The 18,106-nt window shown below is 44.2% G+C and overlaps 1 protein-coding gene across 1 annotated transcript in view; it reads left to right on the top strand.

The window, feature by feature from the left end:
- LNP1 (leukemia NUP98 fusion partner 1) overlaps positions 1–5,481 on the top strand; it is an 87,065-nt gene extending 81,584 nt beyond the window's left edge. The window contains exon 5 of the mRNA XM_073616957.1: positions 5,180–5,481. Coding sequence (XP_073473058.1) covers positions 5,180–5,287 — 108 coding nt within the window. The 3' untranslated portion in view covers positions 5,288–5,481. The remainder of the gene's footprint in view (positions 1–5,179) is intronic.
- Positions 5,482–18,106: the final 12,625 nt, after the last annotated feature.

Genomic DNA, 18,106 nt, shown 5'->3' with positions numbered 1-18,106 from the left:
CGGGGTATGGTATTTAGATCGGGCCCTATTCCAAATGAAGACAGTTGTTCTCATCAATGTGGTGATCTCTGGATGAGCTTTAGGACCCCTAAAAACCAAGTTGCTATGCATGGAGTATGAGCCCACAATAGCTGCCTCCAAAGTCATAGATAATATATAAATAGCAGATATTACGGCATTTTTTTTTTCAGATGAAGCAGGTCTAGAGGGAAGAAAGAAAGGGTTGACGTACCTTTTTGCCCACATTTCTTGCTTTTGGGTAAATTGCATCTTTAGGCCCCTTTCACACGGGACGGATCCGTGTTGATCCGCCCCGTGTTTATCCGCTGCTCAGCGGGGATCGCTCCATTTTCCCCAGCTGAGCAGGCAGATGACAGGGCGGGACCCGCACACTGTGCAGGGACCGCCCTGTCAGATCTCCGCTCTCCCCTATGGGGGATCGGAGGAACACGGACCGTCTGTCCGTGTTCATCCGATCCGCTCTGCAGACGGATAGAAAAATAGGATTTTCTTACGTCCGCAGAATCGGACGAGAGCGGAGCCGGACAACATCGGGTGTTAGCGGATGTACATCCGCTGACACCCGCTATCCCATAGGGATGCATGTATGTCCGTATTTCATCCGAAAACGGATGGATGAAATACGGACATACGGTCCGCATGTGTGAAAGGGGCCTAATACAGGTGCACGTTGTTCCTTGATAGTTGTTTCCTTGGTAGATCGAATAGGATTCTTCTCTTTTTTTTCTATTAAATCATTTTTTAGATATTTGTCAATTAAATTAATTAAAGTGAAAAAATAAAAATGCAGCTGACTCCTCTCGTAAGCTTCATGCAATTGCTAGGACAACATGTTTCGGAGTCGTGGCGTGTGTATGGCCAGTGCCCACCTCTCCTGCTAAATAGTCTATAAGAACTTGTGGAAAAATCTCCTGAAAATATATAAAAACAAGAGAAAGCGCACGCCAGCCCTAGTGTCTTATCGTTTAATAGATGAAGATAAGTGTATAAAAAACGAGGGGTGCACTCACAAACATCCAGCGTTAAATGAGGCCACGCCTCCAAAACATGTTGTCCTAGCAATTGCATGAAGCTTACGAGAGGAGTCAGCTGCATCACTGTGCATCCCCTCCCTGGCCATGAGTGACGTCAGGCAGCGCCGGCTGGTCCGTGCGAGTGCTTTGGGCGGTGTGTGTTACAAGCAAGTAGGCGGTCTGTGCTTACTGGAATACTTTACCACGCTGCTAGTTGCTGTGAGCTAACTGATCCCTACAGACCAGGAGAGGAGGCTATTATGGAGCTGTTTATGCCATTTAACGCTGGATATTTGTGAGTGCAACCCTCGTTTTTTATACACTCATTTTCATCTATTAAACGATAACACACTAGGGCTGGTGTGCGCTCTCTCTTGTTTTTCTATATTTTCAGGAGATTTTTCCACAAGTTCTTATAGACTATTTAGAAGGAGTGGTGGGCACTGGCCATACACATAAAGACGGTTTTATCTCGGGCAACCTATTCTTTAAGAGATTTTTTGGCCATGTATATATTTGGTCAAATCTGAGATCTAAGATCTAGTCATTTGGCCAGCATGCTAAATGACAGGATCATATGGGGAAGAACAAAACCTTCCTCTTTAATGAGTTAACTTGACCCTTATGCCCTGTACACACGATCGGACATTGATCGGACATTCCGACAACAAAATCCATGGATTTTTTCCGACGGATGTTGGCTCAAACTTGTCTTGCATACACACGGTCACACAAAGTTGTCGGAAAATCCGATCGTTCTGAACGCGGTGACGTAAAACACATACGTTGGGACTATAAACGGGGCAATAGCCAATAGCTTTCATCTCTTAATTTATTCTGAGCATGCGTGGCACTTTGTGCGTCGGATTTGTGTACACACGATCGGAATTTCCGACAACGGATTTTGTTGCCGGAAAATTTTATAGCAAGCTCTCAAACTTTGTGTGTTGGAAAATCCGATGGAAAATGTCAGATGGAGCCCACACACGGTCAGAATTTCTGACAACAAGGTCCTATCACACGTTTTCCGTCGGAAAATCCGACCGTGTGTACAGGGCGTTAGACTTATTGGAGCAGGCCTTAGCAGTGCTATGGAGGTAGGTAAGCAGATGGAGTGGGGGTTTTCATGTGGAATAGTGCATGAAGGCTGAGTAAAGTGCAGCTGTATTTAATCTCAACACTGAGAGTTGTTGTAAACCCTTACAATCCACTTTTTACTACACTTAAGCCTATAAGACTTACCTGTATCTACCCTGGATATCTCCTAAACCTGCACGGTTTGGGAGATATCCCCTGTATCAGCATCTGCCGAGGTCATCGGCACATGCACACTGAAGAAACGGCTCGTTCGTGTCATTGCTTCAGCTGACGTGCTGTTACCGGTAGCTCCCGCACGTCATCGTAGCTCCGGGCCAATCACAGTGCCGGAGCCTGCGATACCCAGAAATAACTACAGGAGCAATGTCGCCAGCCAGAGCAGTATGCGGGGACCGCAGTGGAGGCTTTGATCTAAGGTGAGTATTTCATAATGAGCTAGCATGCTATGCATACTAGCTCATTATGCCTTTGTCATGCAGGTTTTTTTTTTTTTGTAGTGGGTTTAAAACCACTTAAAAGGGATACTATAATAATTTTGGAATTATTTTTTCTTACACAGCTGGCAGTGCTCTGACTCATTATCTTGTATATGTAAACTTCAGCTTGAGCCATTGAGCTCTGTAAACAGACTTTTAACAAAAAATGGAAGAAAATATGTGAAAGGCTCCTCCTGCTGGCTGAAAAAAACACAAAATATTAATATGTATTAGCTCATGCTCACTTGTAGGCATCCATTGCTGACCTTTCCTTCTGTAAATATTAGTTGCCTGGTCTAATCAATATTTTGAGTCACTAGTCTGGAGCAATTGTTCAGATATAGATTTCTAAATTTACTTTGACTTGCTGCAGATGTGTTCTGCCTCAAAGTATTGAAGCCAGGGACAGAGAGGAAACTAGCTATTATGTCAAAAATGCCAGGCTCTCTATTTCTCCCATAATTTCTTTTAACGCTTTAATTTCTGCCGGTGTCTTGCCGAGAACGTTCCCTCGGCGGATAAGTTCCCCCCTGTACTGCGCAGGCGCAGCGCCTGCGCAGTACATACTACTCTCAGCCGCCGGAGATAGCCGAAGCTCAAATGCTTCAATCAGCTGTACACGGCGCCTGCGCTCTGGGTCCAGGTTCCTTCCCCACCATCCAAGTGGACCTAGAGGGGGAATCTAAAAGTGCCAAGCGCAGCGAGGCCATGCCCGAAGCGTGGTGAGCGGCCCTCTTACAGGCGCCGTGTACAGCTGATTTTCAGCTGTTCTGCTTCGGCTATTTCCGCCGATACCTACTGCGCAGGCGCAGTAGAGGGGGGAACTTATACGCCGAGCGGAACTTTCTCGGCAGAACACCGGCATAACATTTACAGCAGGGGCCATTCTACAGAGTGTATATTACTGTGTATATATACTGCTGTAGTATAGGAGTTGCCCTTGCACTGGAAGGGTTTATATATTTACTAAAGGTACTTATATAGCGCTGTCAATTTACACATCACTTTACATGCAGTATATATTATACATTCACATCAGCTTACAATCTAAGGTCCCTAACTCACATACAAATACTGAGAGCAATTTAGTCAGGAGCCAAATAACCTACCAGCATGTCTTTGGAGTGTGGGAGGAAACCCACGCAGAGAACATGCAAACTCTAGGCAGGTAGTGTCGTGGTTGGGATTCAAACTGACAACCCAAGTGCTGCCAGGCAGAAGTTTTAACCACTTAGCCACTGTTATCTGCTCATTTATATTTTAGATTTAGTGGCTGGCCACTCTTTCTGACAATGCTAGTTGCCTGGCTGTCATGTTGACCCAGTGGCTTCAGTTCTTTGTACATTGGCCTGGGCCAAGTGTACAGATTAGGATTGTGACTTCATTTGGAATCTCTCAATCTTTTTACTGCAGAGGAACCCCTTAAAAATAATTTCCAGGTCTCAGGCAACCCCTGCTAAAATGAATCCATCAGGGGTTAGTGGGAAGGATTGCCTTTACAGGGTGGTGAGAATACCACCCTTACAGACAACTAAAAAGATTATTGGTGCAATTCCACTGGCTCTGCCAAGTGGCTTTGGCCCCAGAATTATGCTGGCACCATCAAATGGGAGGTCAATCATCCACAGTTTAAGGTACCTGCTATTCTTAGGAGGTCAACAATGACAGTCCCAGAATTTCTCTTAGACCCCTTTCACACTGGGGCGCTTTGCAGACGCTACAGCGCTAAAAATAGTGCCTGCAAAGCACCCTGAAAGAGCCGCTCTTTTCTCTTCAGTGTGAAAGCCCCAAGGGCTTTCACACTGGAGTGGTGCGCTGGCGGTAAAAAAAGTCCTGCTAGCAGCATCTTTGGAGCGGTGAAGGAGCGGTGTGTATACCACTCCTCCACCGCTCCTGCCCATTGAAATCAATGGGCAGCGCGGCTATACCGCCGGCAATGTGCTACTGCAGCAGCGCTTTGCGGGTGGTTTTAACCCTTTTTCGGCTGCTAGCGGGGGTTAAAAGTGCCCCCACTAGCGGCCGAATACCTCCGCAAATACAACGGTAAAGCGCAGCTAAAAATAGCGGCACTTTACCGCCGACGCCACCCCTGCCCCAGTGTGAAAGGGGCCTTAGTATAGATTTCATTCATATTTTTTTATATAGCCTATTTACATTGGAGAGCAAATATCCACTTTTTTGTAGAACACCCCATTGTTCATTCCACACTGTGCCTGTGTTTTATGAGTCATTTATAAAATGCTGGGAGCAGTGTGGAGCCTGTAGTGTCCTACAGAATGTTCTCCGCATAACGATGTGAAAGGAAAGACTGGTTACATGACTTTGACAGGGCTTGTGACTGGACTGTCCTCCTTATGTCCTACATTTTGAAACATTTATTGAAATGGATAAATCTTGCTTGCTGTGGAGTCCTGAAGCAAACAAAGGGCTAAACACATTTGTAAAGCAAACCACTGCGTGTCTTATAAATGTGCAGTTTTTTATATCCTCGGTAAGGCTATAATACTATTTTATAAATGGGCTCATTAGTTATGTAATGGAAACCATTATTTCTTCTGTCTTGCTCTGCAGTGCATAGAGAAGTGGCTGTGCAAGAAGTTGACGTGTCCAACGTGCCGTGTCCAGGTCATCACATCCAAGTCCTTCTTCTTGTCTTCTGCTCGAATGAAAGTACCATGAAGCAAGACATCTGTTCAGACGCAAAGCTTACAAGGCCAGCACTCTTTGTTACCAGCCAGCTAGGCTGCACATTTGTCTCTTTTTTATGTAAGACACAATCTTGTTTTTTCAGCAAAATAATATTTTGTGGTACTTAATGTCCTAGAATGAGCAATTTGGGTTTTTATTAAGCAATTTCACTGTAAATAAAGTCACTTATTTGATACACATTGGGTCTTGTCATTCGTTGTTCTGAGTGAAAACACTTGACAGTTAAGATCTGATTCCCCCATCCACACGTTCGAAGTGGATGGAGGAATGCTTCCCGTGGAGCTATTTTTTTTATAACAGCATGGACACTTCCTCGCCATCATAATACAATGATTTAGTGTTGCTGGCTATAGCTGGTGGCACTGATTGTTTGGCAAAAACCCGAAAGGCTGGGTGTACACAAGTCAGTCAACAGACTTGTGTACAACCAGCCTGCTCAAACATGGATCGAAATTCAGCAGTTCCCCAAGTGATTGTAAACGATCACCAAATAAAACAATCCATTACGTTTAAAATAGAAATGAAAGGCCAAACATTTGTGTATACATATAATAAAACATTCTAAATAACTCCCCCCCCCCTTTTTAAGTGATCATATTATCTTGGTTCCCTCTGTACAGTACTCAGCTGCATAAGAGCTAGGGGGAGGAGAAGCAACAGCACACTGAGCTTCTCAGTGAAAGGCTGTGCAGGGGAGGCATGTCAGGACAAGTGTGATCATTGGAGGAGAGCAGGCTGAGTTCCCAGCACAGCTGGAGAACTGGCCACAGTGTGTTCTCCTGCTTAGTGTGGTCAGTTTTAATAGGAAAGCAGAGGGACTGGCAGGAACACCAGGGATTTCACATAAAGGAAGCAATACAAAGAGAACAGGATACTTTCTCATACAGGCACATGGTACAGCAGGCACATATTAGGAATTTGAAATGTTGGGTTAACAAACACTTTAACAAAGGTATTGACAGAGCCCTGTTGTGCCTGCTCTTAGGTAGGACCTTACTTACAAAAGTAAAAATTTGTGTAGACTGACAGAAAACCAGATATGTGTGCAAATATGTTGCCCATCACTTTTATCTCAAGTATCTCTTTTGCTAAATTACATTGGGCCAAATTACATTGACTTGATGTAAGTATCCATATCCAATATCCAGAGGGCCACTGGGGAAGTTGAAAATCACTGTAGTAGTCTACGCTTCATATATTGATAACTGTGATTTTCTGATAGCTTCATAGGCTTCCCCCCTGTACACTGAATATTGGGGGTCACTTGTTTGCCCATTCAGAGAATGCAGTGTATCTTTTTCAATTAATACAAGATGTCCTATGACTGTACAATGTGGAAATTGTGACGTTATCCATTCTCCTCTCCATGTCAGAACAAGGTGTCTTTTGAATAGTGGCAGTGCTGAGCGAGTAATCGCATGTGTTCAGTGTCAAAGGGGAAGCCACTGGAGCAGCAGCTGGAAGATTGTGGTTTTCACTATATGTAGCACGTACTACCATGTTTCCCCGAATATAAGCCCGGATCTTATATTAATTTTGGCAATAAAAGACACAGTAGGGCTTATTTTCGGGGTAGGTCTTACCATGTAATGCACTGTCTTCTCTCCTCTTTCTCCCTGCCTGTCAGGAATCCCCAGTGTAAACTGAGTTAAAATGCTTGTAAAATCCTATAATCCACTCTCTTACAGTAGTAAATAATGTACAATGTGTGTGTTTCTGTAATAGAATTGTGCCAAATACCTTCGTTATAGTGCCGCTCTGCGCTTCCGTGACCCACCGGAGCTCTCTTCCCCGCAATTATATTACAGAAACACACACATTGTACAATATATACTACTGTAATAGAGAGGATTATAGGATTGTACTAGCATTTTAAACTAGGGCTTATTTTCAGGTAGCGCTTATATTGCAGCCCTCCTGGAAAATAACGCTAGGTCTTATTTTCGGGGTAGGTCTTATTTTCTGGGAAACACGGTACTACAGTCATTTTCAGCATCCCCAGCGGCCCTCTGGAATTCAGTTATGGATACTTACAGTGCCTTGAAAAAGTATTTATACTCCTTGAAATGTTCCACATTTTGTCATGTGACAACCAAAAACATAAATATATTTTATTCGGATTTTTTGTGATAGACCAACACAAAGTGGCACATAATTGTGAAGTGGAAGGAAAATTATAAATGGTTTTCAAAATGTTTTACAACTAAATATCTGAAAAGTGTGGCGTGCATTTGTATTCAGCCGCCTTTATTCTGATACCCTTAACTAAAATCTAGTGCAACCAATTGCCTTCAGAAGTCACCTAATTAGTAAACAGAGTCCACCTGTGTGTACAGTGGAACCTCGGATTACGAGCATAGTCCGTTCCAGGAGTATGCTCGTAATCCAAAGTATTCGCATATCAAAAGCGAGTTTTCCCATTGAAGTCAATGGAAACAAAAATAATTTGTTCTGCATTGACTTGAATGGGATGAAATACCGCATGCGGCCAGAGGCGGGGGGCGCCGGAGAGCCTCGGAAACGGACAAAAAGGCCCGAGGACACTTCGGCTTGACCCTGGCAAACCTCAGAAAAACCTCCTACCCGAGATTTGCCAAGGTCAGCCGTGCTGTCCTTGGGCCTTTCCATGCATTTCTGAATGGCGCTGTTCGCTCTGCTCGGCTCCGGTGCCCCCCCCCACCTCAGGCCAAAAGCAGTACTGCACACCGCTTTGGCCTGAATTGTGCTCGTTTTGTGAGACAACACTTGCAAACCGAGTTACGATTTTTAAAAATACAGTGCTCGTATTGCGAAGCGCTCGTTAACCGCATTACTCGCAATCCAAGGATCCACTGTACTTTAATCTCAGTATAAATACAGCTGTTCTGTGAAGTCCTGAGAGGTTTGTTAGAGAACCGTAGTGAACAAACAGGTTTGGTTGTAACATGACAAAATGTGGAAAATTTCAAGGGGTATCAATACTTTTTCAAGGAACTGTACATCAAGCCAAGCTGAACCAGGATAAGCTTGCAGAAAAGATCATTCCTGGAGTTCTGCTCTAATGTATTCTAGATCCTTCTCAAGGTCTCTCATTTTCTGATTTTCTTCCTAATCAAAGACTGTGAGGGGAGGTCCCCATTCAGAGCTCGGGCTCCTTGGTAATTGAGGATTAACTGGTAATTCAGTTCTGCAGGAAAACATAACAAGGTTCTTGTCATGGTCAGGGGTCAAGCTTTGAGAGCAGTAGCTGTAGTAGTAGAGGGGCTCCCAATGACCAGCAGGATAAGTCCACAAGTCAAACAAGTCAAAGGTTGGTAACCTGGTTGCAGGCTGGGTTCAAGCGGAAGTATAGTCAAGGAACAAGCCAAAGGTTGGTAACATATGGTAGTGAAGATAGGGACAGCTGCAGATACACAAAGAAGTAAGATATCGGCCGGAGAGAGCAAAATTATCTGGCAAACAGGAATTGCAAAAGCATGGCGTAAATAGGAAGTTCATGGGAGGAGCAGAGGAGGTTGGGTGGTGTGATATGTGGAGGGCGCGTAACCCCAATAGTCAGGAATATTCTTGCTTTTCAGGGACCCACCATACTTTATCCCGTATTGATATGGCCATTGGTAACCAGGAAGCCCAACCTTTAATAAGTAGTATTGAATATCGCCCAAGGGGGGTGTCCGATCACTCGCCATTGATAGTGACAATAACCATGCAGGATGATGGTGGTCGGAGATTGTGGTCAGTAAACCCAATATGGTTGGACCTAGTGGGGAATAGAGATGAAATTAATTTAAGATTGAGAGAATTTATTGAATTTAACACCGGTACTGCCTCGGAGGGTGTGATTTGGGACTCCTTGAAAGCATACCTCAGAGGGCTCTTGATCCAACAGATATCCAAAATAAAGAAACAAACAAGGGCAAGGGGAGAGCTTATTAGGGAAGAGGTTCGGGAGTCAGAAAGAAAGTATGTATTAGACCCAACAAACGAAAATCGGGAAAATTGGGTACTGAAACAACAAAAATACAAAAAGGAAGAAATTAGAAGAGCAGAGAACAGGAAGGTTTTTCAGAGGCAGAGGAATTTTGAAGAGGGGGAAAGAGTAGGTCGGACGTTGGCCCTGTTGGCCAAAACTAATTCGCCGTCTTCAACAATTCCCATGATCAAAACAAAGGAAGGGGATATTTCTTCAGATCCTAGGGTAATTAATAAAACATTTGTAGAATTCTATAGGGATCTATATAAGACGCGTCATAGCCCTGAACAAGCAGAGATGGAGAAATTTTTGGAAGGTATTGATTTACCGGTGTTGTCAGACGTAGATAAGAATAGTCTGGAAGCACCGATAACACTGGAAGAGATCGGGCAAGCAATAAAGAACATGCCGAACCAAAAGTCCCCAGGCCCTGATGGATTGCCATCTGAGGTTTACAAACAATATGGGGAGGTGCTGGCTCCGGAACTTTGGAAGACACTGAACTGGTCAGCTGCAGTTGATAGCTTGCCTTTATCAATGTCTGAAGCTATTATCGTATTGATTCAGAAAGAGGAGAATAGTCAACTAGATACCTCGTCATACAGACCAATTTCATTGCTGGGCACAGACGTCAAGATTCTGGCAAAGATCCTGGCTGCCAGGCTGAATAGATGTATATCTACTTTGGTTCACCCGGACCAGTCAGGGTTTATGCAGAACAGGTCTACCAGTAAAAATATAAGAAGGACTTACTTGAACCTCCAGACCCCGGTAGAGAATGCAGGCTCCAGGGTGGTTTTGTCCTTGGACATTGCCAAGGCATTTGACACCCTGGAATGGGAATATTTATGGTGGGTACTGGGAAAATTTGGGTTTGGTCCCCTATTTATTAAGTGGCTTAAGATTTTATATCGACACCCCAGTGCTAGATTGAAAATAAACAATACATACTCGGAAGGGATCTCTCTTGAGAGGGGGACTAGGCAGGGGTGCCCCTTGTCGCCCCTGCTATTCGCCCTGGCAATAGAGCCTTTCGCGGAGGTAATCAGAAAATCACCAGGTTTACAGGGTTATAAAAGGAAAGGGGGTGAGGATAGAATAGCGTTATATACCGACGACGTACTGTTATTCCTGGGGGACATGGGGCCATCGTTAGTAAAGGCAATGCAGCTGGTGGAAGGGTTTGGGAGAGTATCGGAGCTAATAGTCAATTGGGAGAAATCTTCACTCCTCCCGCTTGACTCGACCAACGGCTCTCTCCCTCAGGTGGTACCTTGTCTCAGGGTGGTGGAGAAGTTTAAATATTTGGGTATAGTGGTGACCAATAACCCAACGCAGTATATTAAAGATAATCTAGCTCCGCTGTTAGAAAAGTTTAGAAGGAAGAAAGACATCTGGTCTCGGCTTCCCCTATCTATGGCGGGGCGCATAAATCTGATTAAGATGATTTGGATGCCTCAACTAATGTACATATTACATAACTCACCGATATGGATAGGGAGGGACTGGTTTTTAAAAATAAACTCTATCTTTCGTGAGTTAATATGGAGAAAGGGCCAGGCCAGGATTAGTCTCCAGACCTTGCAACGCCCCAACAGGGAGGGGGGATTGGCGGTGCCCCACCCATACAGGTACTTCTTGGCGGCCCAGCTGCAACACCTGGGTGGGTGCGAACGTGGGGGGGAGGTGGATTCCAGTGTAAAAATCATGTTGTCGGGGAACCCGCATAAATCCTTGGTAGGGGCATTGGAAGCTGGATCATTAGGATGCTCATCTCCAACAAACAAACTGGTTATAAAAGTCTGGCGGTCAGTAAAGATCGAAATGGGATATAAGGGGGTTACGGAGTTCGCACCTATATGGCAGAATAGGCAGCTACAAGAAATGCAGGTGATAGGAGTAAACAGGATATGGGAAAGGGCGGGAATAACTAGGCTGGCACAAATATACGTTGGCAATATACTAAAATCCTTTGCGGACCTGAGACGGGAGTTTGGAATCCCCAAGGAATCATTTTACTTTTATCTCCAGATCAGGCACGCATTAGACAAGCAATTTAAGACTAACGCACTGGAATGGTGTAGTGCATCACTTCTTAAAAGGTGGTAAGGGTACATAGCTTTAAGGGGCTAATATCGGGAATTTATGACCAACTAACGACCAGGGCAACTAGTCTAGCCCCACTCTCGCGCGCAAGAGAGGGATGGGAGGCCGATGTGGGGGAGTTGAGCGATGATCAGTGGAGGAGAATATTGGAGCTTGGTCCACTGGTGTCCCTCTCTCCGTCACAGTGGGCGTCACACCTTTTGCTTGTGCACAGAGCCTATTACACCCCCAAGAGGCTGCATAGAATTGGTCGTAGACCAGACGACAAATGCCCCAGATGCTTAGATACGGGCGATCTTATACACATTATGTGGAGATGCCCGAAGCTAGTTAGGTACTGGACCGAGATCATAAACATCATAGAGGCTAGGCTTGGGATAAGGCTGGAGCTCGAGGCTAAGGTTTGTGTCCTGGGGCTAATTAAAGAGGATATGGGGGAAGGCCACACAGGAATAGCAATCGTACGATGCTTATACCAGGCCAGGAAACTGATCGCAAAAGCATGGTTATCAACAACGCCCCCTACCCCGGAAGAATGGGTTAGTACAATGAACGCACTAGTGGGAACAGAAAGCACAATTTATACTAGAAGGGGAAGCTATGGGAAGTTCATAGGGATCTGGGGTATGTGGTGTCAGGGAGAGAATAGGGAAATATAAAATGATATATAATGAGGAAAGGAAGATTTGCACGAGGGAACAGATATTAGGGAATAAGTAGTGTGCACAGTATTCTTATTGGGGTATTAAGTCTTGCCAAGCTTAGGATACGACTATTTTAATATAAGCAACTGGTGGGGAGGAGGGAGGGTGAATAGGGGAACAGGGGAGGGGGGAGGGACTAATGGAAAAAAGGAAGGGTAAGATATTTTTGTGATTGATGGTGATATGGGGAAACATATATTGTAATATGTGTTTTTTGTTCGTTACACCGGTTACGATGAACAATGTATAACTTGAAAAATCAATAAAAAGGATATGATTAAAAAAAAAAAAAAAAAAAAAGACTGTGAGGGGAGGTCCCCATTCAGAGCTCGGGCTCCTTGGTAATTGAGGATCAACTGGTAATTCAGTTCTGCAGGAAAACATAACAAGGTTCTTGTCATGGTCAGGGGTCAAGCTTTGAGAGCAGTAGCTGTAGTAGTAGAGGGGCTCCCAATGGCCAGCAGGATAAGTCCACAAGTCAAACAAGTCAAAGGTTGGTAACCTGGTTGCAGGCTGGGTTCAAGCGGAAGTATAGTCAAGGAACAAGCCAAAGGTTGGTAACATATGGTAGTGAAGATAGGGACAGCTGCAGATACACAAAGAAGTAAGATATCGGCCGGAGAGAGCAAAATTATCTGGCAAACAGGAATTGCAAAAGCATGGCGTAAATAGGAAGTTCATGGGAGGAGCAAAGAGTTTAAGGTTCACAAGAAACAAAGTACAAGGCAAAATTGTCTAAGGGATCAGAGAGGAAGCTGCCCAGCATCTCAGGTAGCTTAGTACAAAGAGTTACTGCCAGACACAGCAGAGGTCCTGGGTTCAGATTCAGGCCCTGACAGTTCCTGTGTATAACTTTTCACTTAGCATAGTTCCATATGTGGGGGACAGAAGCAGCTTGTTTACTCAAGACCATATGCTCTTTTTTTTTCAGCAGCCAACACCTTTAGCATACGCACTTCCATGTGCCTATATGCCTCCCTGCATATTTCCATGTTAAAGGCCTAAGAGAGGCTGATGTCTTAAAGAAGAATTTCAGCTCCCCCCCCCTTTTTACTGGGTTATGTACAATAACATACTCTCACACCCAGCAATTCAGCAGTGTTCTGTAGGGATCTACCACAGCACACCCAGTTCTATGCTGCCATTTTCTTCTCTGACAAGAGCCAGGAAGAGACAGCTATCACCTTGATGATGCACATATGAGTACTCTGAGGTCTCCTGGAATGCCTGATATGAGCATCACAGGAAACTTTAGGCAATGGACATGTTATTCTGGCCTAGGTGAGGATCCAGGATGTGCAGGAAAAGGTCCAAAAAAAAGTACTTAAAAAATATCCAATTGTTAGAGAGGAGGGTGGAGAGGCATGGAATGACTAAAAGTGGTGGGGAGAGTAAAGGTCTACTCACTTTAGGCTGGCATGCTCACAGGGCAGAAGAGTAGAAACAGAACAAAAAGTGGCTTAGATATTTAATATTTTTCACAGCATGTCTCAGCAGGTTCCCCAGGTCTACCTATTGGCCAAGATATCCAACATCCATAACATAGAATCATCTCTCTCTAGCACACCCAGCTGGAGCAAGATTAAAAAACATGTGGCAGAAAAAATACACTGTATGTATATGTGATGGACCACCTGGCACCCAGCTTGGGTGCCTCCATCAAGATACAGCTTCCTCCACTATGCACCCAGGAACCAGGTATTATAGCTCAATATTGCACCCAAGAACTAGACAACACTAACTTAGGTGCAAACTGGAACTCTTTATTGAAAACTCACACAGAATATATACCATACAAAAACACATAAACATCCCACAATAGTTAGGTAACGAGGTGCAGTGGACACAATACTAGCAGACAGAGGTGACTCAATTAACTCTGGGGATTCACACCTAGGGGACACACAATAGGGAATTATATTTTAATTGTTAATGAGAGATGCCTTTCTCTCATTATAAAATGAGAGAAAGGCATCTTAATTAACAGATTACACATAACAGCATGAGACATAAGCATCAGGTTGTTAAAAGCTGAGTTGGGGGGGGGGGGGGGTGGGCACAGAGAAGCCCAAATCTGTATCGAGGTCTTAAGTTTCCAGAGTGTGCGTGTTTTCAGGGAAACATGGACCCAAATCTGAAGCAAAACCACTCCAAAAGGTCCCCCAGGCACACACCTCCCAAAGAATAGGGCCCCCTCAAAAGCCAGGGCCCATAGTAGGCAAGCTACCCTACAGTCCCCTCCAAAAACCCCTGTCCCGGTTGGGTATGTCACAGTATAAACAAACACTCCCGTTGAGGTACAATCTGGCAGAATTATAGCGCACTGCTTGCTACATGATTCTCAAAAATACAAATTGAATTTTAGTAAAAAATACTACATATCCACACCTGTAAAGGGGCCCCAATGGTCTAATACACTGTGTTTGGGAACAGAACTTGGATTTATTTCCAGAGGAGCTCTCCTATGCGGTCCACAACAAATTCAAGATGTCATCAGTTTATTTTGCCCATCAATCTTCATCTTGGACTGCAATATCGATGTAGCACCCTGGGGTTTAATTAGGGAGCTCCTCACAAATTTACTTGCCAAGAGTAGTCATCTTGGTCGATTTATAGCTATCTATTAATTTCTCCCTAAGTTTGGCCTTGCTGCACTTTTCTCTTCTAACACTAGGTGGCCGTGTGCTTGGTGGTACTAGAGATGAGAAGGGCAACCCAAGGTCAGGTTCTGGGTATATGGGTATCTCAGCCAATGGGCAGGGGTTTTCTTGAATCCCTTGGCCTGCTGGGAGAACCTATATATTCGGGTGAGGTCAGGTGATCTATGTTCTGTGCCACTTACTGTCTGGGTGGATGTGTGTTGTACCCCCCGGGCTGCTAGGCCAGAGATTGGACCTATCCCGGGGGGCATCTGGCTGCCAGGCTGTGTGAGGGCCTATCCAGAAGTAAGAGGGCAGCACAAGGTTGGGACTGCAGCTTGCAGTCCAACCAAAAGTGACGGTTCTGTCGGTCGGAGAACCTGTCAGGGGTCAGAGGTAGAAGGGAAGCTTTGGCCAGGAAGGGACCAACCACCTTTACCAGGGACCAGAGTGAGTAACTGAAGAAAGTACTGGAACCATATTTTCTCCACCCTACACGTTCGGTGAGTCGGGAAACTTGGTGTGATCAAGTCAGGGACCCAACACGCAGAGGAGACGCTTGCAGGGCTGCCTTGTGAGTCAAGCCAAGGACCTCGCCGGTTAGCAGGGGTGAAGCTTGAGAAGTATCTGGAGTGCCAAGCTATGGACCTAGCAGGGAAGCGTGGGTGACGCTTAAGGGAGATACCACCGCCAACCTTGGAGGAGCTCAAGGGATTCAGAGTCAGTTAATCAGTGGGTCTAGTGAGAGACCGGGAGCTCAGTGTTGAAGAACTACAATAGGCAGTTGTAGTGGAGCTGAAAGAACTGTTACGTTTGAGTTAGGAACTGTTAAAGGACTGTTGCCATAGAAGACAACATTCCTGCACGGCTGTCCTCCTATTAAAGTCTCGGAGTCTGCCAATTGAATCTATAACTACTTAAGAGTGTCCTGGCCATAACCCTCTTTCCCCCTAAAATACAAAAAGGACTGTCAAAAGAAATAAAACCTCTTTTACATCCAAGAAGTGTCTGGCACCCAATGACTTTCACCATCTTTGCACCCACTATGCCTTACAACCCACTACATATTGAAGGATGTCAGCTATCTTTGGCCTTGGAGGTCCTCATTAGACTGGACAAGGCCAGAGACCTTGCTACATCAGTATTGGGTGGGAGTGCCTGCAATAGATTCTGTGTTAGGGATAAGATAGGAACCAGAAAAAATACTATAGATTTATAAAACACGGTGTTACCAGGGCTTTTTTTCAGGGGGAACCCACTATTTGATGTGATTTGGAGGGTGTGTGTGGGGGGAGGGGTTTTGGGGGATTGTGGTTGAGTTCCAGCACCTATTGTTTGAGAAAAAAGCCCTGGGTGTTACTATTCAGGGTTAAACAACTACAGAATGAAGAAGCGGCTTCACAGGAAATGAACAGATTTAACAGGTAGGTTTTATAAGCACTGCATGATCTTTTTTATTGGAATTCTTCTTTTATCATTTTCCATCTTGGAGAATACTTTTACTTATATTATTTAACTGATAGAAACCAGTAGAGTGTTTTAAGATGTGTATGCTGGGAAAATCTAATGTTTAACAAGACAAAATACAGACATAGACAACATATACAGTAAAGGCATAGATGGGAGATTCAGGCACTGGAGCAGGACAATTTTCATCCTAAATGTTCTTAATAAGGATACTAAGCACTGATCTCCACTGTAATTCCACTCAACTAATTGACTTTTATGTGCTAAAATATTTTTAGAGGCAGATAGTTTATCGTACTGGCACATGGCTGCATGAAAATACATCAACTATCATGCAAGATCTTGCTGGTAAGAACCGGCAGCAAGATTCTGTGTGCAAAAGTGCCTGTACATTGTGCACATGTAATGCTTGAACAACATTTACATGTAGACAGTGTTTAAGCATAAATGATCTGTTGCTAGTATGATCCTGTTGCTAGGATGCAGGCAGCTCCATTAGAGTGCATTTATGCATGTAAATATTTTCACAAACATTCACACATTATCATGTAACATGCTTACAGAAATTTTAATGATGAATAAACGCTAACCTATAAAAGCAAACAGAACTACTGTTAACCATTAACAGACTGACATGCGAAAGCTGGCCATAGATGGAGCAAAATTCTGCCAGTTCAGTTTGGCTGTCCCTGTTCAACAGAAGTTGATTGTTAGATCGACTTCTGCTGAACAGACAAGTTGGAAAACCTTTCTCTTTAGAGTGAATATATATTTGCGCAACACACCCAACAAAATAATAAACAAAATGGCAATAACAGCAAACAGATACCAATTTTGTATGACACCACAAACAATGGAAGGACCAAATGTCTCTACACCTGTAACCTGAAACTAGGGAGGACCTAACTATGAAGCCATGCTGGAAACTAAAGGTTTCTCCAAACCCATCCCACTGGCTAATGTATTTGTAATTGTTAGTAGGGATGAGCCGAACACCCCCCGGTTCGGTTCGCACCAGAACCCGCGAACGGACCGAAAGTTCGCACGAACGTTAGAACCCCATTGACGTCTATGGGACTCGAACGTTCGAAATCAAAAGTGCTCATTTTAAAGGCTAATTTGCATGGTATTGTCCTAAAAAGGGTTTGGGGACCCGGGTCCTACCCCAGGGGACATGTATCAATGCAAAAAAAACTTTTAAAAACGGCCGTTTTTTCGGGAGCAGTGATTTTAATGATGCTTAAAGTAAAAAAAAAAAGTGAAATATTCCTTTAAATATCGTACCTGGGGGGTGTCTATAGTATGCCTGTAAAGTGACGCGTGTTTCCCATGTTTAGAACAGTCCCTGCACCAAATGTCATTTTTAAAGGAAAAAATCTCATTTAAAACTGCTTGCGGGTTTAATGTCATGTCGGGTCATGGCAATATGGATGAAAATCAGTGAGACAAACGGCATGGGTACCCCCCAGTCCATTACCAGGCCCTTTGGGTCTTGTATGGATATTAAGGGGAACCCCGCACCCAAATTAAAATAAGGAAAGGTGTGGGGCCACCAGGCCCTATATACTCTGAACAGCAGTGCAAACAAGACAGGGACTGTAGGTTTGTTGTTAAGTAGAATCTGTTTGTAATTTTGAACATTTTTAACGTGTTTAGCTCCAGCCAAAAAATCTTTTCTAAGCTTTTTGGAAAACATAGGGAAGGGTTATCACCCCTGTGACATTTGTTTTGCTGTCTTTCCTCCTCTTCAGAAGATTTCACCTCACTTTTTTGTCCCAATGAAAAATGTTTTTTGAAAATTTGGGTTTTTTTGTGGAACAAGGATTGGAAAGCATCAGTGGAAAGGAGAAATTGTTTTCCCATATTAACTCTTACAGGAGAGAATTTCCCTTCCTAGGGGTAGATTTCATCTCACTTCCTG

This window comes from Aquarana catesbeiana, linkage group LG02 (assembly GCF_042186555.1).
Source record: "Aquarana catesbeiana isolate 2022-GZ linkage group LG02, ASM4218655v1, whole genome shotgun sequence".
Taxonomy (NCBI): Eukaryota; Metazoa; Chordata; class Amphibia; order Anura; family Ranidae; genus Aquarana; species Aquarana catesbeiana.
Note: the sequence above shows the minus strand (reverse complement) of the source record. Positions and strands in the feature narration are given on the sequence as shown.